The 25,663-nt window shown below is 33.2% G+C and overlaps 5 protein-coding genes across 5 annotated transcripts; 1 reads left to right on the forward strand and 4 right to left on the reverse strand.

Annotated features, from left to right (window-relative positions):
• Positions 1-2,463: 2,463 nt before the first annotated feature.
• Positions 2,464-7,211, forward strand: LOC11429396 (uncharacterized). The gene is made up of 6 exons (XM_003612092.4): positions 2,464-2,615; positions 2,693-2,776; positions 2,867-2,951; positions 5,076-5,164; positions 5,962-6,073; positions 6,548-7,211. The coding sequence occupies exons 1-6, from the start codon at positions 2,580-2,582 to the stop codon at positions 6,760-6,762; spliced, it is 621 nt and encodes a 206-aa protein (XP_003612140.2). The 5' UTR covers positions 2,464-2,579; the 3' UTR covers positions 6,763-7,211.
• A 631-nt stretch (positions 7,212-7,842) lies between these two features.
• On the reverse strand, positions 7,843-9,822 carry LOC11429397 (GDP-mannose 4,6 dehydratase 1). Its single transcript, XM_003612093.4, has 2 exons — positions 9,082-9,822; positions 7,843-8,663 (listed from the first exon to the last, which is right to left on the reverse strand). The coding sequence occupies exons 1-2, from the start codon at positions 9,648-9,650 to the stop codon at positions 8,123-8,125; spliced, it is 1,110 nt and encodes a 369-aa protein (XP_003612141.1). The 5' UTR covers positions 9,651-9,822; the 3' UTR covers positions 7,843-8,122.
• A 2,063-nt stretch (positions 9,823-11,885) lies between these two features.
• On the reverse strand, positions 11,886-15,641 carry LOC112422005 (uncharacterized). Its single transcript, XM_024784701.1, is given in 3 exon segments — positions 11,886-12,074; positions 14,071-14,335; positions 15,634-15,641. Coding segments are annotated over 3 exon segments (462 nt in total).
• An 895-nt stretch (positions 15,642-16,536) lies between these two features.
• LOC11424815 (GDP-mannose 4,6 dehydratase 1) lies at positions 16,537-18,181 on the reverse strand. Its single transcript, XM_003612096.4, has 2 exons — positions 17,553-18,181; positions 16,537-17,237 (listed from the first exon to the last, which is right to left on the reverse strand). Exons 1-2 carry the CDS (start codon positions 18,119-18,121, stop codon positions 16,697-16,699), a joined length of 1,110 nt encoding a protein of 369 aa, XP_003612144.1. The 5' UTR covers positions 18,122-18,181; the 3' UTR covers positions 16,537-16,696.
• A 4,099-nt stretch (positions 18,182-22,280) lies between these two features.
• On the reverse strand, positions 22,281-24,493 carry LOC11424816 (60S ribosomal protein L8-3). Its single transcript, XM_003612098.4, has 2 exons — positions 23,974-24,493; positions 22,281-22,824 (listed from the first exon to the last, which is right to left on the reverse strand). Exons 1-2 carry the CDS (start codon positions 24,411-24,413, stop codon positions 22,488-22,490), a joined length of 777 nt encoding a protein of 258 aa, XP_003612146.1. The 5' UTR covers positions 24,414-24,493; the 3' UTR covers positions 22,281-22,487.
• Positions 24,494-25,663: the final 1,170 nt, after the last annotated feature.

Genomic DNA, 25,663 nt, shown 5'->3' on the forward strand with positions numbered 1-25,663 from the left:
CAGTTCAAATGAGAGATGAGAGGAATTATTTTGGACGGTTAGATCTAAATCAATGGCTAAGATTAAAATGCTCTTCAAAAAGGGTCAAATACTGCAACATATATCCTTCTTCTCCATTTCATCGTTCTCCCTCTCTTTGGGTGATTTCTACTGGTTTTTTTTTTTTTTTTGTCTCTTCTTATTTTCATGGTTTCAATTTCACCATTTACTAAAAAAAAAAAAAAAACTTCACAATCACTATCATAAACAAAAAAGACTCAGTTTTTAATATCACAACTTCTTTCTATTTCAGACCCGTTCGTCTCCCATTTGTCACAGAAAACAGTTTGAGATCTTAACCTCTCTCATTTGTTCTCCAATGGTAAGTCATAGACTTGCTCCAAATCTTGGCCATTAATTCTAATATCAATCAATGGTTTAAGTTGATTATTAATAATTGATATGGTAGACTTTAATTTTCTTTTCTATGCTAGTTAAACACTCATCATCACAAAATAACAAAACAATTAATAACTTTTAATTGATTGATTTTGTAAAAAAAAAAAAAAAAAAAAAACTTTCAATTGATTGATTTTTTTTTATTCACCTCCTTTGCAAAAATTATCCCTTCCTTTTTCAATTATTGGACTATTTATTTACACTTTTTTATCACAACAACTTTTCATGATAAATCGAGACACTCGAAAGACTACTATAATTTGCATGCAAAAAAGTTGATTTCCGGAATGGAGAAGAGTCTGAGATCTATGCTTAAGATTATGATGATGCAGATGATGGTTTTGCTGTTTTGCAACAAGAAGTGTTTCAGTTTTGATGTATTATATTTGTTCCAGTAGAGAAAACAATTAAACCTCACCCTAACAATTATTATTATTCTATCCTAGTCATTAATTGATTTTGGAATTAAAGGCTAAGATTTAGAGTAAGTCTATAAATTTACTCTTGGAGTCAAAATATCCCTCCTCATATATATATATATATATATAGACACTTGAATCTAGATGTACTCAAGAAATACATTTTGTTAGGGAAAACTATTGTAACATTTTGTTTGGTCAAGAAGGTAAAATTAATGATAGAGTTTTGAAGGTTGGGAAAAAAAAAATAGATAATTTTTCAAGTTTATTAGATGTTAGAGTATATATTCTAGATGTGCAGATCAACTCCATGTGTAGAGGAAGCCGACAACCAAAAAAAAATAAAGAAAAAGATTGTTACAAAGAGACTCCCAAGTAACAGAGTGGATTAAGATACCGCATATGATAATTGAAAGTAAAATTGGTGGGGTTTGCTTTCAACCACCAATAATATTGCAACTTTAATTGTGTCGATAAGATGATGTGATGAATCCTCCTGTTGCTGAAAGATGCAAACATTTCTTTTGCACCAAATAATCCACACACATGAAAGTCATATTAACAAGGAGAATTGCATATGTTTTTTGAGAAACCGCCTATATTTCCAAATTGAAGTAAATGATATGCAACACGCACAGGATGAACCGTGGTAAAACCAAGCCAACTAAAAATGTCATACCAAATTTTTTCAAACAAACTCGCAAGATAAAAAGAGGTGATCAATATCCTCATGTTTGCCACAACCGCCCACACAAAGATCTACATTGGACTGAAGAACTCGCCTTCTGATTGAATTGTCCATCATAGGAATAAAATTGTGAATCAAACGCCAAGCGAAGAGACCGATCTTAAGGGGGCCCTCCTTGTTCCAAACAATATTACAGAACCATATGAAGGGTGGAGATAGGTTGATAGCAGACAATGATAAGCACTTGAAACATTGTATTGTTTTGATGCATGAAGTTGCCAAAGCCACCTTTTAGAAACATTGGCCTACAAGACCATATTATGTAAAGACTTGCAACACTCTCTCAAGTGCTCTTTTTCCCAAGCGAACAATCGCAGCCTCTACTTCCAAGCCTCACCATCCACCCCCAAACCTAAAGAGTTCATATCCGCCACCGTTGCCATTTCATTATCAGCAAGATCATAAAGAGGAATAAACTTACTCTTCAAGGTCTCTCCATCCATCCACGGTTCCCACCAAAAATTAATTTTAGTATATCGAATTCTTAAATAACTCTAAGATGAATTACTCTGCTTAATAATCTATTATAAACAATGAATTTCACTAATACACGAGACAAGGACGAAATACATAGCAAAAAATATATATTTTGTTATAGATAAATAGTCACCAAACAAGCTTACCAGCATTTACTGTCCACACTAACATTTAACATTTTTTTTTTTAAATCCAGTTAGCTTTAATGTTATTTTAAACTAGTTTCCATGTACAATATTCAAAACTTATTTTATAAATTATGTGAAAAATTATAAATAGAATAAAAAAAAAAAGTAATTAAACTCGTACAAAAAAGTAATTAAAGTAATTTTCATTTTCTCTATCAAAATAAAAAGTAAGACAAAAACAAAAGGATATTACACAGGGACAATCTATAAGAAAATAAAACAAAAATGATTCCAAGACCTTCCCCAAAATATTGTTAGTCAGTGTTTAGTGATAGTTTATAGTTACGTTGTGATTCTTCTTCTCGAATCATGGGCGCTTCAGAATCTACTTTCTCAAATGTACAGGTAAATTTCTTCCAATTCCTCATTTTTATTTCTTTCACTCTCGATTCCAAAACTCACCCAATTCTCTGTGGCTGTAGACGACGGATGACAAAATCACCACCGTAACGGAACGATTGGAAACTTCTGATCCCATTTTAGAGCGCCTTAAATCCCTCAAAATTGTATGTTTTCTTTTTCTATTTTCATTCTCTTTTTTGTTTTATTATTAGAAAATGAATGTTGTTGTTGATTATTAGTTTTTTGAACTGTAGACGCCGCCGGTATTGACTAATCCTCCCACGGAGGGTAGTTTGACGGATATTTTAGTGAGGAGGCCTTCGACGTCGCAGGCTTCAGGTGATTGTTGATTATGGCTTAATGATTTTGATTCATAGTAGATTGAAATGTAGGGTTTATTGTTGCAATTAATTGGTTGTTAGTTCTTAGGTACATTTTCGCTAAGTTATCAGATTATACAACTGATTATATGATGATCATGTTTGGATAAACAACGTAATTAAATGCTTTTAGCATAAGCACTTATCATATAAATGTTTATGTATGAGTTATTTCTATTATGGAAAATAAAATAAAATACAATCATTTTTACATAAGCTATAAGTTGTTTTCATAATTTATCCCGGAAGGCTTATGAAAATAAGCTAAAAATAACTTATGGTCAGTTCATAAGATGTTTCTATAAGCTCATATGAAAACTCTCACAAGTGGTTATGCAGTAGATAAGATCAATCGAAATAGACCCTAATCGTCTGGAAGGCTTATTGAGTTATCATATCAGTGTTAGAGTTTATTTATGAACTAATTATACCATTGAAGATTGAATTAGAGGAAATTCATTGTAGAAGATATTTTAAGAAACATTCTAGAAGATATTTTAAGAAGCATATGGGAATAAGCTGAAAACAGGTTTTGTGTATATTATAGGTTGTTTTTATAAAGCTCTTTATAAACCCTTGTAGAAGTGTTTATGCCATCAAATTGGTGTAAATAAATTGGTGTACATGGACAGCTAATCTTGTGTGTACTGTGTTAAAATACTACATCAGTATCTATTTTGATTCTAATGACTTATGTTTATGATGTTTATTTTCAATGTTTTGTCTTGTTACATTTATTCAATCCTTCTAGTCTTTGAGTCTCTTAATCGTTGCTAGTTTTTGCTTGTTGCATTTGTGTTAACATCTTTTGCCCTGTATTTACTCCCAGTTAAAATATTCTTAAATTCCTCATTATGAAATGATTAAGTGTTGGGATATATATAGGATAATTAGAGTAGTTAAGATTTAGTTTATTGAATTAGTAAAAAAAAAAAGAATTAGTTTACAGAACTTTGTTAGGAAGTTAATTAATTTGTTAGGTGGTTGTTAAGAGTTGTTTTGGTTATTCTTAGAAAGTCTTTAAATACCCCTCAATTGATAGCGGGGAAAGATAGCTTTGAAAAATTAAATTGTGACTAGGAATTATCTAGTGTGAAACGAGAGTGCTCCTTTTGGGGTAGCCTCCTGTGCAAGGTTATCACTTATCATCTTCATTTTATGCCTTTGTATCTTCTCTTTCAGTCTCTCTACAATAAGAAATCCTTCATTTGCTTTCAATCTTTATTCTAGTTAGAATCATTCTTTTGCTTCCTTAATTCTGTTCAGTTTTTAGGAATTCATTCTTACACAGAAAGGATCCTATCATGAAGTGACAAAGATATCAATGCCTCGGCTTAAGCCATCTTTACTTAAAAATGGGTTGTTTGTTTAGCTGGCTAGTTTCCCAAAGAAAAAGGAAAATACAGGGATCTATTTTCTTTCAATTTATATACTTATTGTTTGTCACTACAACACATGCTAGAAAATCTGGCTTCTGTTGCAACTGATCAGTCCCTAGAAAATATTAGGTGTTAAGTGGACTCCGTTAACTATAACTCGTAATCCAGTATATTAATTAATTAAGGATGTTACTAGGTTAATAATAGCTGACGTCAGAAATGGTCCCACTCTCGTATTTTAAAACTGAGCTGGTTATGAAATATGAACAATAGCAAGGATAATTTTCTGCTTCCTGCTGCAAATATGGCAAGTATATATTTGGAAGTGTTTAAGGAATATCCATGTTTACTCTTAAATCTTTTAGCTTCCATTCTGTTAGCATAGCTCACAGATGATAGCTGACTGTGTTAGTATGTCATGCCGTGCACTCATGCTAGATTGCAATGTTGATGATTGCTGGAATGGAATGGCATATTGGCATGTCCTTTACTATATTTACTTTTCCTTCTATATGATTTTGCTGTTTAAAAATCAACTTTGATGTTGTAAGCTTCGGGTTTTTCAATCACATTTAAATCTTAGTCCTTTTTTCTGATATATCATGTTTGTTCTGGTCATTCATTTTGGATCTATCAGCTGCATTTGATACCGACAATATTATTTGGGATAACACTTAGTTGCTCCCTTTTCATGGTTAAATCAGCTACAGTGAATCCCAAGGTTTTACTTGAGCTCTTCTCAATGTACCGTGATTGGCAAGAAGAAAGGGTCGAAGAGATAAGCAAAAAACAGGTCTGTAAAATTCAAGAATAGTTCAACGAATTCATCAAATATTGGATTCTAGATTTTATAATACAATCACTCTCTCCACTCGGACCAAAGGCAACTTTTTCCGCATAGATATAAAAAAAAATTCCAAGTGAAATATCTACACCTTCTGTATCCAAACTCAAATTTACACTTTTAGGGTCTCCTTGATTTAAGAAAATGTTCTGTTTTCTTTTGTACTTACAAAATTGTCACCTTGTTTTTACTTTGTATTGGGAGTTCCACATTTGAATGCGATATGGCTTAAAATAACATATATTTAAAACAATGAAAACAAAAAATATTTTCCAAAGTAAACAAGCCCTTAGATTTTCTTATTAGAATAAGCATTGTGAAGGTTTTTCAGTAAGAATCGCCTTTGGGTTAAATTTTTTTACAAGTTTTGAAAGGTTTATTTGATTTAGTATGCTAAAGTCAAACTAAAAGATAAAATTTGGAAATGGGAGGTATATGTAATTCACTCTTAATTATATGCTCATCTTAGGTACTTTTTCATGCCTATAAATACAGAATGCCTGTGGTCTTAAGTCTTGTACGGTTCTAGCGCAGGAAAATGTCTCAGCGAATGATTGTAATAGAATGTATTTAATCAAACTATTATAAGTATTATTATAGTTTCTGTAGCAGGAAATTTTGAAACCTGAAGATGATTTTCATAAGTAGCAAAATTATTTTACTAAATAGTGACATTGTTTCCATCGATGTTTAGAGGATTTTGCCTCTTTAGGGAAATGAACATGTGTTCCCTCTCTGGTTTGCAGGAGGATATAGAAAACAGAATAGAAGTTGCTGATGCTTTGGCAGTCAAACTTCTTCAGCGATATAATCACTCAACGTCCACAATGAAGAGTGCTTCACGGCATCTATCAGGAGGTATTATCAGACACAGTTCTAAGTTCTTACAATATTTGGAATACTAGGAATTGATTTTCAACTTTACTGGCAACGAGTAACCCTATAACACATGATCTGCTAAATTGAGAGGAAAATCCCCTCTTTCATTGCTTTATGAGGCTCACCAAATCATTTAATACTGATTCATTTGCATGTCTGTCATGATTTTTACAAGGCATGGGTGAACAAGTAATTACTTAGGGGCATGGGACTTACTCTGCTTCAATGTTTTCAAAACTGGATCAAGTTGGCCGGTTCTATCGGGTGAACCAGAATCGGCCAGTTTGCCGGTTGGTTTGATCCTAATTGTACTGCAGTTGGTTCATTCAGATTTTATTTTTTACTTAGTTTTAATTACTATTCTTGTTTTTTTAGTATTTATTTATTTTTTCATCCGGTTAAACCGTGGTTGAACTGATTGAACCATAACTCATTTGGAATTTGCGTATGCAGTTAATTCGTTGCAGGTAGAAATTGGAGAGCTCAAAGGAAGGTTGACAGAAGTTATCAGTAATTGTGATGCTTTGTGCAAGAGGATTGAAGCAGAGGGCCCGGAATCCCTCCGATCATCTATCAAACCTTTTGCAATTGCTAAGGCTGACCAAGAAATTTGTTCAAGTTCAACTAGCTTGCAAACAGTTAAAAAAACAAGTCCACCTGGAGAGTAGTATTTGGACTAACAGGTCTGATTATTGCTCACATTTTCAGAAGCTTCTAAAGCTTTTGCATCACAATCATGTGATTGGCTAATTTTTTATGGGCCATGCTTTGGATGGAATGCGTGAATCTTTTCATTAATTGAGATCTAACTCATGGCAACCTTACAAAAATGGGGCCACGTTACATTGCTTGTATATTAGGGAGCTTTGATACCCATCATCACCGACACCAAAAGTTTGGACTTGCTAATTGGATGCCAAAAATTGAAAGAACGTCATAACACAACACTAGTATCAGATGTGAATCTATCATTTAATTGTTTCGTTGTTTTTTAAGTTTTTGGTTTTGGGATGTTCCCACTATAGCTTACATGATCATGTAATTGTGCAACATTTTGTTGTTCTCATCAACAGTGCTATTTAAACAAATAAAGATTGTTTTTATCAATGAATCTAAAGATCAGTGCCCCAGGATAGATCTGGTCTAAAGGTGGATCTCACTATTTCTGAGGGTCAACATGTTAGTGGGGACAGTTAAGGTAGATAGATGATTTGTTTCGTTTCAGGAAAAGACTGTTTAAGATGTGAATGGCACTACCTCAGCATAAAGAAAAGAATATAACAAACAATAACAAAAACCCTTTGCGTTTTAAACAAAAACCCTTGTCTTCACGTTCTCAGATTTTTTTGACTGGTATTTGTATAGGGTGTCCAAGTACAATTTTCTAGATTCTGGTTTTGATCTTATGCAGGAAGAATTATCGACTTGACCAAATCAATTGTTGTACTTTTCTTTAAAAATAAACAAAACAATGAATCAGTCTGGTACTGCTCCATTTTTCAGACTTGTAACTTTCAAGCTAGGTGAAACATTTCTCAATTCCATAATCAAAAGAAACAAATCAGTGTTGTCAAATACCATGCCAGATTGCAGTAGCAGATTTTTTGCAAACCACCAAGGTCAATTTATATGATGGCGGATATGGCAGACTTTTGGATTTCCACCATGGTCCGCCATCCCCCATGGTAACACTGAAACAAATTAAGGCATAATAACCAGATTACAAAATTCTCAGCACATTACAAAGCCAAAAAGAAATCAACTCAATGAGAATTATATTGCTCAACATTTTAGGTTCCACCAAATGTGAATGGATGTAGAGTAATAGATAGATTTGATAAATTAACAAGTGCAAAATAAATAACAACTCCAAAACCATGATGTAAACTGTGAGGGAACAAATCAAATTAAACTCCCTTAACTATGATGAATGAATCCTTGAAAGTAACAGCAACATTATATGATTAAAATAAAAAAAGAAGCAAAAGATCATAATTGATCTAAAAACCATCATTCTAACAAAGAAAATCAAGGTTGTTGTTGAGCATCAATGTACCCAGCATCAACAAGCACTTTCTCCTTCTTAGCCATCTCAACATCATTATCAACCATCATTCTAACAAGCTCTTCAAAACTAACCTTAGGTTTCCAACCAAGAACTTTCTTAGCTTTACTAGCATCACCTTTAAGATTATCAACTTCAGTAGGACGAAAGTATCTCTTATCAATCACAACATGATCCTTCCAATTCAATCCAACATAACCAAAAGCAACTTCCAAAAACTCTTCCACCGTATGTGAATCCTCCGTCGCCACAACATAATCATCAGCCTTTTCCTGTTGTAGCATCAACCACATAGCTTCAACATAATCACCAGCAAATCCCCAATCCCTCGACGCACTTAGGTTTCCAAGAAACAACTTACTTTGAAGCCCGATCTTGATTCTTCCAACAGCTCTAGTAATCTTCCTTGTAACAAAATTCTCTCCTCTACGTGGTGATTCATGATTGAAGAGAATTCCATTACAAGCAAAAATTCCATATGCTTCACGGTAATTCACGGTGTACCTATCAGATCCATAAAAGTTAGTTACATATCAGTGTCAGTGTTATTTTCACAGTGTACCTATTAGATATGTAAAAAAACTAGTTACATTGCGAGGTGTAAAAGTTAGTTAGTGTTATTTTCAGTGTACCTATTCGAGATGTATAAGTTAGTTAATGTTATTTTTCAGTGTACCCATTCGAGATGTAAAAGTTAGTTATACAAATATCAGTGTTATTTTCACAATGTACTTATTCGAGATGTAAAAGTTAGTTGCTACATATGAGTATCGCTGTTATTCATAGTATTAGAGTTGTAAAAGTTAGTTAAATCGATAGTGTTACTTTCAAAGCGTACTACCTATTAGAGATGTAAAAGTTAGTTATCATTAATTTATGCATTTATCATATTTATGAGTTCTATCAAGAATTGTAATAGTACCAATGCGCAGCGACTTTGGAAGCGGCGTAAGGAGACCGAGGATGAAACGGAGTCGTTTCAGACTGCGGCGGTGGAGTTGATCCAAACATTTCGGAAGATCCAGCTTGATAGTACCGAATGTGAGATCTTCCTGTTGCATCGATATGAGATCGGACAGCTTCAAGAAGACGGAGAGCACCTGTAGCAACAACATCAGCAGTGTAATCGGGAATCTCAAACGAAACCGCGACGTGTGACTGTGCAGCGAGATTGTAAACTTCGTCGGGGAGAATAGTGTCGAGCCAGCGACGGAGAGAGGAAGCGTCGGAGAGATCGGCGTAGTGAAGCTTCATATGAGCTTTGTGAGCGTTGTGTGGATCGACATAGATGTGATCGATTCGTTGTGTGTTGAAGTTTGAAGAACGGCGAATTAGGCCGTGGACGGAGTAGCCTTTGTTGAGGAGGAATTCCGTTAGGTATGATCCGTCTTGGCCTGTGATTCCGGTGATTAATGCGACTTTACGCGGTGGAGGAGTGGTGTCGCCGTTTGTTGTTGACGGTGCTGGGGTTTTTGATGATGAATCTGCCATTGTTGTGCGAGAAATGAGAGATTGTGATTGTGATGATTGAAATGCGTGAGATCTCGTTGAGGCTTTATTTATGGAGTGATATGATGTAAGGAACGCGGTTTCTTGATCGGATTCTGAATTTTTACACTGCCAGAATTACTTGATTGATTGTTTGCGCTAATGTTGCTTACTTTCCCATTTGATGTCTTAAACGTGTTTTTGGAATAATTGAAAATTATAGTAGTCAATTTTGTTTTTTCTTTTTTTCTTTTATGTAAACAATCAATATTTTCCTTTTTTTTTTTTTTTTTTGTCAAGTAGTCTAGTGGCTAGAGCTCACACAATTAAATTGTGAAGAAGTGGAGTGTATGGGGTTCGAACCACAGCCCCTGCATATAATATGCAATATCCCTACCAACTGAACTAAACTCACGGGGATAATCAATATTTTCCTTTAATAACTTTAAATTTTGATTACATTCAGCTATCATAAATCAGTTGATAGGGATCTCACTTTGGGAGATATTATGCTTAATCTTTCTCTTATTCTAATTTTTTTTGAGGATTCTCTTATTCTAATTATGGTCGGTAAATTATTTGATAAAAATAAAATTGATTTTTTTTGTATAAATCGGATAACATCATCTACATGCAATTTACAAAGATAGATCTTTCGAGATTTATGTGACTCAAATGAATGATAAACTCTTACTCATAATCCATTTAAAGAGTAAGTCAGATTAGGCTTAAATCTCATGTTTAATACACCAAAATATATAATAAAATAAATTTGTTTGCTATCCTATACTTACTTGCCTTTTGTAATTCTTATTCTGAGTAGACCACTTAAAAACTATCCTGATTAAAAAATCATTCCTTACTTGTTATCATGATAGGTATCTCCTGTCAAATAAAAAAATGCGTATGTTATCATTCATTCATGGTGTCGGTGACTGAATTACATGTTGGTTGATCTGGATTCTTGGATTTAGAGTATCTATTGGGTGTGGTGGGGGTATGGATCTGGTGATGTGTCATTAAAAAAAGGAGAGAAAATAAGTGAAAATCTTATGTATCGAAAACTCTACACTATTGTAACAAAAAAAAAGAAAACTCTACACTTTAAGATAAATATAGATAGATAGATAGATTATAGAGTTATACTTAAGAAAAATTGAGCGCAACAGTTTTCAAAAAGTTTTTTGTTGAAAGATATAATTTGAACTTTTTTTTTACCAAAAAGATATAATTTGAACTTAGCAAGACGAAATTAGCATTGTGGATTTGATGAAATTATTGTCAAAACCTGAAATTCTTCGTATAAATATAAATATGTTGAAAATCCTAAATCTAATCCCTAACATATCCATATATATACGTATCCTAGCTCCATACATACATTTTGGTTTTGTTACACTCCATACATACATTTTAAAATCAAAGAAACGAAACAAGTAGATATCACATAAGAAAATGAAATACATAAAAAAAAAAAAAAAAAAAAAGTTACATGGGCTAAATCATAAACATTACTTTTGTTTTCCTTAACAAAATAATTAAAATGATTTCATTCAAAAATAAATAGTAGTAAACTTTAAATATCAATTTCTTAAACCATCTATTCAAAATAAAATAAGTTAGGATACATTCAATGTAAATAATTTTAAGATAAATTAATCCGTATAATAATCAATTATAAACAATACATTTCACCAACACAAAGACAAATATTTGTGACAAAAGAAATACAAAGCAAACAAATATATTTTGTTATAAATAAATAGTCACAGAATATTCCGCAAGTATGGTTGGTATGGAGAATTCGTTCCTTATTCATCTTAAAAAGTAAATTCCAACACTAAATTACATTAAAAAAAATTAATCTCAAAACGAAATTTAATGCATCTACGGTTCAGTTCACACCAACATTTAAAACTTTTTTAAAATGTGTGTAAAATGCATGAATAAATTAGTTTAATGTTATTTTAAAGTAATTCCCATCGACATATATTTACAACATTTTTTGTATAAATAATTTTGTAAGAAAAAAACATTTTTTGTATAAATAATGTTAAAATTATAAATAGTACAGGTAAATTTCTTTGAATTCCTCATTTTTTTTTTTTTCACTCTCGATTCCAAAACTCACCTAATTCTATGGCTGTAGGCGACGGATTACAAAATCACGACCATAACGGAACAATTGGAAACCTCTGATCCCATTTTAGAGCGCCTTAAATCCCTTAAAATTGTATGTTATCTTTTTTCTATTTTCATTCTTTTTTTATTAGCTTGTTCTATATCTATGAAGGTGTGAATTTGATGATTTTGTTGATTGTTGCAACAGTAGACGCCTCCGATATTGACTAATCCTCCGACAGAGGGTAGTTTGACAGATATTTTAGTGAGGAGGCCTTGGATGTCGCAGGCTTCAGGTGATTATCACTTATGGCTTAATGATTTGGATTCCTAGTAGATAGAATGTATGGCTTATTGTAGCAATGAATTGGTTGTTAGTTCTTAGGTAGATTTTCGCTATGTTATCGGATTATACAACTCATTATATGATGAGTCATGTTTGGATAAACAACTTAATGCTTTTAGCATAAGCGTTTATTATGTAATTGTTTATGTATAATTTATTTATATAATAAAAGATAAAATAAAGTTAAACAAATTTTATATACACTATAAGCTGTTTTCATAAGTTATCTTTGAGGGCTTATGGAAATAAGCTAAAAATAAATTATACATATGTCTTAATTTATTTCCATAAGCTATCTCAAACAAATCTCACAAGGGCTTATGCCTATATATATATAAGCTTAAATAAGTTAATCCAAACAGACACTGATTACTGCTATCTTATTACTTCTTAGAATAGAGGGCTTATCAGGTTATCATATTAGTGTTATAGTTCATGTATTGATTGTACAATCGAAAAATGAAGGAGAGGATATTCCACATAACCAACTTTTATTTTGCTTTTACATGCTCTGCTATCTTTGGAAGTTTGTGAAAATAAGTTGAAAACATGTCATGTGCGTATGATGAGTTGTTTTTATAAGCTATTCTTAACCCTTGTACAAGTGTTTATGTCATCAAATTGGTGTAAATAAACTGTTCAGAATGCTTTTGTTGTACATGGACTGTGTTAAATGTTAATCTTGTGTGTTTTCAGATACTACGTCAATATTTCTTTTGATTGTATGTCTTATGTTTATGATGTTTATTTACAATTTTTTCTCTTGTTTCATTTATTCAAGTCTTCTTGCCTGGGGCTCTTAATCGTTGCTAGTTTTTGCTTGTTGCGACTGGGTTAACATCTTTTGCCATTTATTTTCTCCGAGTTAAAATATTCTTAAATTCCTCATCCTGAAATGATGAAGTGTTGGGATATATAATATAGGATAATTAGAGTAGTTAAGATTTAGTTTACAGAATTAGTCAAAAAAAAAAAAAATATTAGTATATAGAAATTTGTTAGTAAGTTGATTAATTTGTTAGGTGGTTGTTAAGATTTGTTATTTTGGATATTCATAGAAAGTCTTTAAATACCCCTCAATTGGTAGAAGGGAAAGATAGCTCTGAAAGATTATATTTTGTGACTAGGAATTATCTAGTGTGAAAGGAGAGTGCTCCTTTTGGGGTAGCCTTGTCCAATTTTTGGGAATTCATTCATAGAGAAAGGATCCTATCATGAAGTGACAAAGATATCAATGCCTGGGCTTACACCATCTTTACTTAACAATGGGTTGTTTGTTTAGCTGGCTAGTTTCTCAAAAGAAAAATGAAATACAGGGATCTATTTTCTCCTAATTTATATATTTATTGTTTGTCACAACAACACATGCTAGAAAATCTGCCTTCTGTTGCATCTGATCAGTCCCTAGAAAAATATTAGCTGTTTAAGTGGACTCCGTTAACTTTAACTCTTAATGTTAATAATACCTGACGTTAGAAAAGGTCTCACTCTTAGATTTTAAACTTAGCTGGTTATGAAAAATGAACAATAGCAAGGATAATTTTCAGCTTCCTGCTGCAAATATGGAAAGTATATATTTGGAAGTGTTTAAGGAATCTTTCTGTATACAGTTAAATCTTTTTGTCTGCATTCTCCTATCACAGCTCACAGATGATAGCTGTCTGTGTTAGTATGTCATGTTGTGAGTTCATGCTAGATTGCAATGATGGTGATTGCTGGAATGGCATATTGGCATGTCCTTTGCTGTATGTACTTTTCCTATATGATTTTGCTGTTTTTAAAAATGAACTTTGTTGTTGTAAGCTTCAGGTTTTTCAATCACTTTTAAATCTTGGTCCTTTTTTCTGATATATTATGTTTGTTCTGGTCATTCTTTTTGTATCCTATCAGCTGCATTTAATACCAACAATATTATTTGGGATTAATACTTAGCTGCTCCCTTTGCTTGGTTGAAACAGCTACAGTGAATCCCAAGGTTTTACTCAAGCTCTTCTCAATGTACCGTGATTGGCAAGAAGAAAGGGTCGAAGAAATAAGCAGAAAACAGGTCTGTTTAATACAAAAATAGTTCAATGGGTTCATTAAATATTGGATTCTAGATTTTATAATACACCCACTCTCTCCACTCAGACCAAGGGCAACTTTTTCCACACAATTTTTTTTCCCATGTGAAATATATACACCTTCTGTATCCAAACTCAAACTCGCACTTTTAGGGTCCCTTTGATTTAAGAAAATGTTCTGTTTTCTTTAGTACTTAAAAAATTGTCACCTTTTTTTACTTTGTGTTGGGAGTTCCACATCTGAATGTGATATGGCTTAAAAAGGCAACAAAGTTTTTGCCAGATCACTTTGATTACCCGCTATAGGGTCACACATCACTCACCTTATAAGTCGGATTTTTTTCGGTTGAGTTAGACCCAACCCAAAATCTAAGATTATGTTACCTTTTTAGATACTTTTATAAGTTGTTTTCAACAGTTCCTATCTTTTTATACAAAACGAAAATATGATAACATTTTTAAAAGTAATATTGCAAACAGGAAATGAAATAATCCTTGAAACCTAGCAGGCCTTTAGCATTTATTTTCAATACCTGAGATGCCTCTCTCTGTTGTTTGGATGACCGGGTAAAATTAATACACCATTAATAGGCTAAAAGTACTCAATCCATCTCAGTTTTTTTTCTTCTTTTCTTTTTCGGATTGGCAAATATTGGAATATTAGTTGTTATGTTAGTATTCTCTCAGTTCAAACTAGTTTAGCTACCAAGATTTTTAACTATAGGATGAATGCAATTGATTTTTACTGTAAAATAAAGTTGACTAGAGTAGTATAACAAACTTAGGGTCTGTTTACTTCGTGAAAACATTTTCTATTTTTATTTTCTTAAATTTGTGTTAATTTTACTTGCTAAAGAGGAGATAAGTGACTATTGAAGTGAACAATTGTCTGTATTTCCAGAAACAATAAAAATGTTAAAATTGTTTTCATTATTTCTGGAAATGCATCTTCGCTGGCTATCATTTCATCTCTTCTCCGTCACAAATGATTCAATTTAAAAGTATGTAATCTTCTTATTAGCAAGTTAAAATAACATATATTTTAAAAAATGGAAACAAAAAACATTTTCCAAAGTAAATAGACCCTTGGATTTTCTTATTAGAATAAGCATTGTGCAGTTATTTCAGTGAGAATCAACTTTGGGTTAATTTTTCTTACAAATTTTGAAAGGTTTATTTGATTTAAAGTATGTGAAAGTCAAACAAAAAGATAAAATTTGGAGATGGGAGGTATATGTAATTTACTCTTAACTATATGCTCATCTTAGGTACTTTTTCATGCCAATAAATACAGAATGCCTGTGGTCTTAAGCCTTATGCGATTCTAGCGCAAGAAATTGCGAGAAAATGTCTCAGCGAATGATTGTAATAGAATGTCTGGATATAAATACTCCTTCAACTCGCTCTGGTTTTTTTAACTGAAGAAAATAAACAAATCAATGAATCAGTCTGGTACTGCTCCATTTTTCAGACTTGTAACTTTCAAGCTAGGGTGAAACATTTCTCAATTCCATAATCAAAAGAAACAAATCAGTATTGTCAAATACCATGGCAGATTGCGGTAGCCGTTTTTTTTTTTTTTTGAAAACTCGGTATCCGATCCAAGAATCGACTAATCCGAGGGGACCAATCCCACCGCCCACTTGCGGGGGCCCCGTTTAAAGCCAGAGCAAGCTCTGTATGAACTTAGCCCACCGAAATTGGCACCAGAGGGAATCAAACCTGAGACCTCTGGAGGAGCAAACTCCAAGATCCCAAGCCAACCACTAGGCCAACCCCAAATGGATTGGTAGCCGATTTTTAATAAACCACCATGGTCAATTTATATGATGGTGGCGCCATGGTGGATATGGCAGACTTTTGGCTTTCCACCATGGTCCGCCATCCCCCACAATAACTCTGAAACAAATTAAGGCATAATAACCAGATTACAAAATTCTCAGCACATTACAAAGCCAAAAAGAAATTAGACTTAATGAGAATCATATTGCTTAGCATTTTAGTTTCCACAAGATGTGAATGGATTGCCGTCTGTTCCAAAAACAAAAGCCCCTTAGCGCCCCGGGACGGGAGTGGGGGACACCCTACGCGCAGGCAACAGCAGCACCGGCTCTACGAAGTCAGAATCTAATCTTTGTGTTGGCTTTCCCAATTCATTCGTGAATAAGAATTCAAGGGCTAGAAGCGAGCGCTTCTAGCTGCTTCGCCTGCTTCTTCTTATTTATTGTGGCTATGTTGGCGTGGCGGAAATGAACGAAAAGCGAGATGAACGTGCTATTTAAAAATCGATTGATAGATAGCCTGATCCGTTCTGATATGTAGAGTAATAGATTTGATATATTCACAAGTGCAAAATAAATAACAACTCCAAAACCATGATGTAAACCGTGAACAAATCAAATTAAAGTCCATCAACTATGATGAATGAATCACCGAAAGTAACAGCAACATTATATGATTAAAATAAAAGAAGCAAAAGACCATAATTGATCTAAAAACCATCATTCTAACAAAGAAAATCAAGGTTGTTGTTGAGCATCAATGTACCCAGCATCAACAAGCACTTTCTCCTTCTTAGCCATCTCAACATCATTATCAACCATCATTCTAACAAGCTCTTCAAAACTAACCTTAGGTTTCCAACCAAGAACTTTCTTAGCTTTACTAGCATCACCTTTAAGATTATCAACTTCAGTAGGACGAAAGTATCTCTTATCAATCACAACATGATCCTTCCAATTCAATCCAACATAACCAAAAGCAACTTCCAAAAACTCTTCCACCGTATGTGAATCCTCCGTCGCCACAACATAATCATCAGCCTTTTCCTGTTGTAGCATCAACCACATAGCTTCAACATAATCACCGGCAAATCCCCAATCCCTCGACGCACTTAGGTTTCCAAGAAACAACTTACTCTGAAGCCCGATCTTGATTCTTCCAACAACTCTAGTAATCTTCCTTGTAACAAAATTCTCTCCTCTACGTGGTGATTCATGATTGAAGAGAATTCCGTTACAAGCAAAAATTCCATATGCTTCACGGTAATTCACAGTGTACCTATTCAAGATGTAAAAGAAAGTTAGTGTTATTTTCACAGTGTACCTATTTGAGATGTAAAAGTTAGTTACTACATATCAGTGTCCTTGTTTTTCAAGGTATTAGAGATGTAAAAGTTAGTTACATAAATATCAGTGTTATTTTCATAATGTACCTATCAGACATGTAAAAGTTAGTTACATCAATATCATTGTTATTATCGCAGCGTACCTATTAGAGATGTAAAAGTTAGTTATCGGTATCCGTTGCTATTTCCATTTCATTAATTTATCCATTTATCTTATTTATGAGTTCTATCAAGAATTGTAATAGTACCAATGCGCAGCGACTTTGGAGGCGGCGTAAGGAGATCGAGGATGAAACGGAGTCGTTTCAGACTGCGGCGGCGGAGTTGATCCAAACATTTCGGAAGATCCAGCTTGATAGTACCGAATGTGAGATCTTCCTGTTGCATCGATATGAGATCGGACGGCTTCAAGAAGACGGAGAGCACCAGTAGCAACAACATCTGCAGTGTAATCAGGAATCTCAAACGAAACCGCGACATGAGACTGTGCGGCGAGGTTGTAAACTTCGTCAGGGAGGATAGTGTCGAGCCAGCGACGGAGAGCGGAAGCGTCGGAGAGATCGGCATAGTGAAGCTTCATATGAGCTTTGTGAGCGTCGTGTGGATCGACATAGATGTGATCAATTCGTTGTGTGTTGAAGTTTGACGAACGACGAATTAGGCCGTGGACGGAGTAGCCTTTGTTGAGGAGGAATTCTGTTAGGTATGATCCGTCTTGGCCTGTGATTCCGGTGATTAATGCGACTTTCCGCGGTGGTGGAGTGGTGTCGCCGTTTGTTGTTGATGGTGTTGGGGTTTTGGGTGATGAATCTGCCATTGTTGTTTGAGAGAAGAAAGTTTTTAATATTGATGATTGAAATGAGTGAGATATCTTTGTGGCTTTATTAATGGAGTGATGATGTAAGGAACGCGGTTTCTTGATCTGATTCTGAATTTTTTACACTACGAAAATTGCTTGATTGATTATTTGAGCTAATATTGCTTACTTTACTATTTGATGTCTTAAACGTGATTTTGAAATAATTAAAAATTATACTAGTCAATATATTTTTTCTACCTAGTTGAAAGAAAAAAAATCTAACTCAATTCAAAGTGACATTGTGTATGAATGATTTTTCTTTTTTGAGGGAGTGTGAATGATTTTTCTCTTATTTGAATTCTGACCACGATGTTAGTTAATAAAATAAACTTTGATTATCTAGAAATCCTAGCTCAACTGGCAAAATGCCAAAATTGTTAAGCTGGATGTCATGACCGGGGTTTGAATCTCGGTACCTCCACTTGTGTGTGTGAGTTTATAATGGTTTTGCCGTTTCGTCTATCTACTATAAAAAATAAAAAATAAACTTTGATTACCATCAATCAAGTTTATTACATCAGTTTTTTATTACACGAGAAAATTCATTTTTTAGGTTCATTCAATAACGATGCATGTAATCGTCAATAAATCATTTATTGAATGAATTTAGCGAGTGAACTTTCTCTTACAGTAGAGACCAGATAAAATATATTAATATATTATTAAAATTGAGTGGAATTTTAATTTAATCTTTTACAAAAAAAAATTGGGACCCAAAATCCATGACATTTTCATAGCGGGACAAATTAGATTTTTTGTTATAAAAAATAATATGGTCAAACTATGTTATGATTAGTGCATATTAGTATAAAAAAAAATACAATCAAGTTATGTTATGTGAATAATATACATAGTCAAATAATAACTCATATTGGTGGGGTGACTTTGTCTCGTCAATCAATCATACAGGTTATTTGGTTTGCAACAGTGTGGGAAATATGGAAAGAAAGAAATAATCGGATTTTCAACAACAAAATTTGCTCTATTTTGCAGGTGGTGGACAAAATCAAGTTACTAACTTACAGGTGGTTGAAGGAGAAACACGTCTGTCTTCCCCTCAATTATCATGGTTGGTGGCTAAGTCCGTTTTCTATTCTCGGAATAGGGTAATTGTCTTTATTTCTTTTTTTGCTGCTTGGTGGTTGGTTTTTGCCTTGTAAATATTGTGACGAATTCTGTTTGTATTTTGGTGTTTCTTCTTTAGCACAACTTGTGCTAGGAAGGCCATTTTTGTTGTGGTAATATATTGCATTTTAGCCTCTTCAAAAAAAAACTCTTATTTTAAACTGAGTTTTCAAAAAAAAAAAAAAAACTCTTATTTTAAACGAGAATAAGTACCTAACATTGAATTCATTTGTAGTCAATGTGAAACTAAAACTTACATTTAAACTCAACAACAAAGTCACTATAAATCCAAACATGCACTCTATACAAACATATATAATAATATAATCATGATATATGCTTTTTTTTAGGCTGCACATTATAAGGCACCAGCAGAAACTAGCATTTTAGCCTCAAAAAAATTAGTTTATGTCCATCAGCATATGTTGGTCCATTATGTAAAGAATTTACATATATTTTATAAAAATGTGCGTTCAACTTCTACTCTCAATCTCAATGTTAATGTTAGGATTTGTTGAGAGATACTTTATAAGCATTTTGTCGACTTTAGATCTGTCTTAATCTCAATGAACATCTTAGTACATCAAACGAAAAGAACCCACAAAATATGAAAAATAATAAATACTTTAAATTCTATTTTAAAGTCATCCATTTAAAAAAATTGGATATTTCATTGCTTACTCAGTAATAGTTGCATAGAGACTGAATAATCCTAAGCTCCTGGACGTGCCCTAAGACGATCATTAGGGAGTAAAAGCCAGCAAAAGTTACATCAATATACAATATAAAGGAAAATGCTACTCCATTTAACTATACTACTAGTTTGTATACATTGTCGGATTATAAAAAGAGAGGTTTATACACATTTTATAAAGAAAAATGATATTTAGACAATCATTTTATGATAATATTTGGACAACCCTCTTGATTATAGAAAAGAGAAATTCTTGTGTAGGAACAAATCTAACATATCATTCTTACAAACAACAAATTAAAATATGACACGTCATTGTTTTATTTTAAAATAATTTGGAAATAATTTAAGAAATGGAAAAACCTTCTCTCTCAACCATTACTTACGGTTAGTATAAACATTATTTGGACACACTCACGTAAAATTAACAAAATCAAATTAAAAGTATTTAGTCACATAGATTTTGTAATTTTATTTTCTTCTAATTTTTACTTGATTTTGTATGTGTGTCTAAATATTTTTATTTGGGTTTGTGTCCAACCAAGTGTGTTTCATTGATTGTATTCACACGATGCTTTTATCATTTTTCTTCATTTTTCTCTCTCTATTGCTTTTGATTAATAAGAAGAAAGACAAAACAGATTATTATAAAAATTATAGTTAAATGGTTATACAAATATCATTTTTCTTTCATAAAAAAGAGATCACTCCTTGCATAACCACCCTCTCTCTCACATGTATGTGCTACCATTTAAAAAAGAAAGTAAATGTCACAAAAGATAAGAAATTTGTTGATGGATTGATTTTTACTATGGATGGAAAATTCTTAGTGAGACTTGTTTAGTAATTTTTGTTAGAAATGATGAGTTGAAGTGATTGAGTATTAATTAGAAATAAACATTAAAAAGATATAAATAAGTTATCCACTTAAACACCTTTTCCCAAACCCTTGGATCATATTCATGAGAAATGCTGCTCCTCCTCCAATCACAGAAAACACTGATATGCTTGAGAAAAAACTAGTACTGTTGCAAGATGAATATGAACTCTCTTTATAAACATCCACTTTTGTCCTCTGTATTGACCTTTCAAGATTAGCATAAAGTTAAGACATAATATATAATTCCCTCAACAAAAAAAAAAAGACATAATATATAAACAATATTTTTGACTGGACATAATATATAAACATGACTATACATTTATTATTATAACGTATTTTTAGTTTTAAATAATATAGTGATTGCAATGTCTCTAACCATGCTGTTTGAGTTTTATAGGTCGAAAGACAGAGTTATCTTATCTCCAGTGGTTAGCTTCTGATACGTTTTGCTAACACAAGTGTGACATTGCAATCACTGTTGCCAAAAACTAAAGTTACATTATAATAAATATATTTTTTTGGTTACACATTATAATAAATAATAGACAAAACCATCTTAATTTGATCATTCAATTCCATAGGAAAAATCAGTCATTTTGACTTTTCTATTTTTAAATACTAAAATAGCAAAGACATGGATGTGCACTCAAAACAGCTGCTGCTAATGGTTGGTTGCTGTCATTTATACAAAAGTAGGGACTCAACCGGCGTCACTACCAAACTGTCCAACAAAGTGTGGCTCTGTCACTATTCCCTTCCCATTTGGAACCACCAAGAGTTGTTCTCTAGACAACACCTTTCTCATTGATTGCAACAAAACGTCTTCAACCTCAACAGACGTACCATTCTTGCCACAGAGTAATCAAAGTGTTCTAAACATCTCACTCGATGGTGAACTGCATGTTGCATGGCCAATAGGCAGTGATTGCTATGCTGAAAAGGGTAAACTGGTGAACCAAACATATCCTGGCATCAACATGACACATCTTCAAATCTCACCAACCGGAAACAAGTTGATAGCAGTTGGTTGTGACACAGTTGGAATATTCTCAGCAATTAATTTTATATGAATACTTAGGCTATGTAGCAATTCAGCAATGCAATGCAAGTTACTAATAATATGGGCACTAGTTTCTAACAATAAGGCCATGATGCTATCAAATTGGTTCGTGTTCTGAATGGAATTAGCATCACAATTCAGCTAAACTGAAAAAATTAGTATAACCTATTTGACCCTTGTAGCCTTTTCACTACATAATTACTATTACTAACAACCATTCCCTTAACAAGGTATGAATCCTGCACTTACAATTAAAAAACCAACCTAGACAAATAAATTTCACAGCATAAAAAATAAAAATAAAATAAAAAAAGAGAGAGCAATAAAAAACAACATAAGAATTAAGAACCGGATGAAACCCAATAGGAAGGTAAACTATGAATTGAATAGAACTTGAAAACAAATGTAAACCATTGTCATATAAAAGTTTCATATAAATAAATGGGGCAAAAGGATCTCAAAATAATACCCAAGTAGTTTCGAACAAACAAGGAATCAAACAAAATTTCAAAATCTTGCAACAAAATAAAACCCTAAGAATCTCTTCAAATAGTCTAATAAGTTAATCAGCCTTAGCAGCAGCGGAAGCAGCTTGTCCCCTGAGACGACCAGTTCTCTTAGCAGCAATGAGACCAACCTTCTGTCCAGGAGGAGCGTCACGCCTAACAGTACTAGCATGTCCAATATGCTGGTGGTTACCTCCTCCGTGAGGATGTTCAACTGGATTCATAGCCACACCACGAACCTTAGGCCAGCAATTCCTCTTCACCCTAAATTTGTGGTAAGCATTACCAGCCTTAAGCATTGGCTTCTCAGTTCTTCCTCCACCTGCAACTTGCCCAATCATAGCTCTGCACTCACTTGGAACAATCTTCTTTGCCCCTGATGGTAGCTTAATCCTGTCAAAAAACCATCAACACCCATCATCAATAAAAGTTAAATACTACTGCAAATCATAAAAAACGAGATTATTTTTTTGTTTCTTCTCAATCTCAGTTCTACAGATTCATAATGAACATACAATATGACATTAACATAGATTACCACATAATTCAAATTTTAATACTAATATTAATTGTAAAAACTGTGATTATTTTGTTACTTCTCATAACCAATTATACCAACGGTATACTTTTCATGCACCAGAAGCGAAATAAGTTTTACAATGTCAACGAATCACAATCATTTATATGTGTGACAATAAACATAGTTACTTTTATGGTCAAAACAATTTTTTTGATCGGAGAGTTATGATTGACTAACCGCAAAACTTTCGTGCATATGATGAATTAGATCTTCATACTAATACAAACTCACATACTAATTTCTGAATGACATCAAAATAAGCTACAAAATGATAACATCAACATAAATCATACTTTCATCATCCCACATCATTCAAATTTTTAAGCTAATACAACAACAACCAAGCCTCCCACTAAGTATGTGTTTGTTTTAACGGCTTCCCAAACATAGACCAAAGTTGTTAGAAGCTAAAATATGTGGTTCTCCATTTCCGCGGTAGAATGGATACAGACGTGTGGTGGCAGCAGGATGAATCAAACGACGACATAGTGTTTCTATCCAAAATATGTCTTTCACTAACTCATTAATCTCTAGATCCTTCTTAATACTAGTTTCCCTTATAGTTTTTCTAGCTTTTCTCCTACCTCAAGTGATTTAACTCACCTCCATTTAATCTACTCTCCTTACCACAGGTTCCATAAGTCTTCTCTCTACATGTCCAAACAATACAATTCTACTTTCTACCCTTTTTTCTAATATAGGTGTTACACCGACTTGTCATTTCTAATTATATCTCGTCTGGTCTTACCACACATTCGCTTGTTCTAATAAAAAAAAATGTGATCATTTTCTAACTTCTTCTCACATTCAATTACACTAATACAAATTCATGACACACTAATCATATTTTCATCATATTTATATATTTCTAATTACTAAACAGCAATAACACAAATCTTGCAATAGGTTAATTAAAAATGATAAATGAAGACTAATAATGATTAAAATGAGAGAGAACAAACCTAGAGGTATCATTATCAGGATTATGACTAATAACAATAGCATAATCACCAGAACACCTAGCAAAAGCACCACGATCACCAACATGATGTTCAACATTACAAATAACCGCACCTTCAGGAATCATCCTTAATGGCAAAACATTCCCAACAACAAGAGTAGCTTTTTTCCCACAATAAATAAACTGTCCTGTGTAAAGTCCCTCAGCAGCAACGAAAAGCTCTTTCTGTTTCTTATACCTAAAAGGGTGTCTGAAAGTGACCTTAGCGAGTGGTGCACCGCGACCTGGGTCGTGAATGATTTCGTTCACTACTCCTTTAAGGTAACCGTTTCTTTCACCGAAATCAAGACTGCGGAAACGTGCTGGGCCTTTGCGGTGGTGAGTGTGGGACTTGAAAACGGAGCCTGCTCCTTTACGTTGTGCCCTGATAACCCTACCCATCTCGCACGAAACGTGAACCTACGACTCCAACCACCGTGCGGCGAAGATATGGAAATGGGTTCAGAGAGGTTAGGGTTTGAGGTTTTGGTGATGATATATAGTTACGGTTTGGATGGATCTTGAGTTGCATAAGCCCATGGATTTTATGGAATATTTGAATTTCTAACCTTCTTTTCTCACCCCCCACAATTCTTTAAAACTATTTTTGTCGATTTATCCATCTGGACAATATGGTGTCGTAATCAGAGGTAGGGAAGACATTCTGACTTAAAGAACATTTGTAAAAGGATGTATATTTATCTTCCTTTAAATGCATGAATCATGAATCCTCCAAGTCCAATGCATGTTTGTTTACCACTAGACGAGATCATTTAGTTGTGCATGTATCTTCTATCAATGCATGTGAGCACTAGTAAGTACCACAAGAAACACTCACAAGTTACAATTATGTGAATTTTCGGTATTTCAATTAATCTTGATACTTTTGTCGATCCATATTAGATGTCACGTTTGGATTGTGCGCGATTCTTAAGAATATAATTAGTTGGGTTAATTTCAATCGTAAAATTAGTATGATTTATTAATATACTCTTATTAATTTTAGTTAATAGAGTAGTTAAGTGAAATGAAATTATATAAATTAGGGCATTATGGTGAAAAAGAATAAACATTGCTTTGATATTTTTAATTTTTTTATTCTTGTTACATATTCTTTTCTGATGGCCCAGTGGTTAGAGATTCACCTCTTTAGGTGAATAAGTGGAGAATGTGGAGTTCGAACCTCGACCATTGCATATCACAATGTCTCTATCAACTGAGCTATACTTATAGGGACTTATTGTTGCATGTTCTAGAGTGACAGTTATGGAATATGATGCCAAAAAATAATAGTTTCTTCAATTGCCATAGGTCTGCCTTTATATTTGTTTTCTTTCTCTGCATAATTTTTACGTATTATGGAGTATTATGGAATATGATGACAAAAATATGCATTTAAGTTTTTTTTGGAGTCGACCTAGGTCCAACCCGTTTAAAGGAAGAAATCATCTCATCAATGATGCACCATCACTCTCTCATGGTCATTTCTTCATCATAACTCGGGTAACCAATACTTTACAAAGGTACGTAATTCCTTTTTCAATACATGTATCCTGTCACTCATTCTCTCGTTGACTTTGGGATCAAAATACTTACATGTACCACACCCTCCTTTGTAACGACAACAACAAGTTCCACCATCTATTGGTCCT

The sequence above is a fragment of the Medicago truncatula genome, chromosome 5, assembly GCF_003473485.1.
Source record: "Medicago truncatula cultivar Jemalong A17 chromosome 5, MtrunA17r5.0-ANR, whole genome shotgun sequence".
Taxonomy (NCBI): Eukaryota; Viridiplantae; Streptophyta; class Magnoliopsida; order Fabales; family Fabaceae; genus Medicago; species Medicago truncatula.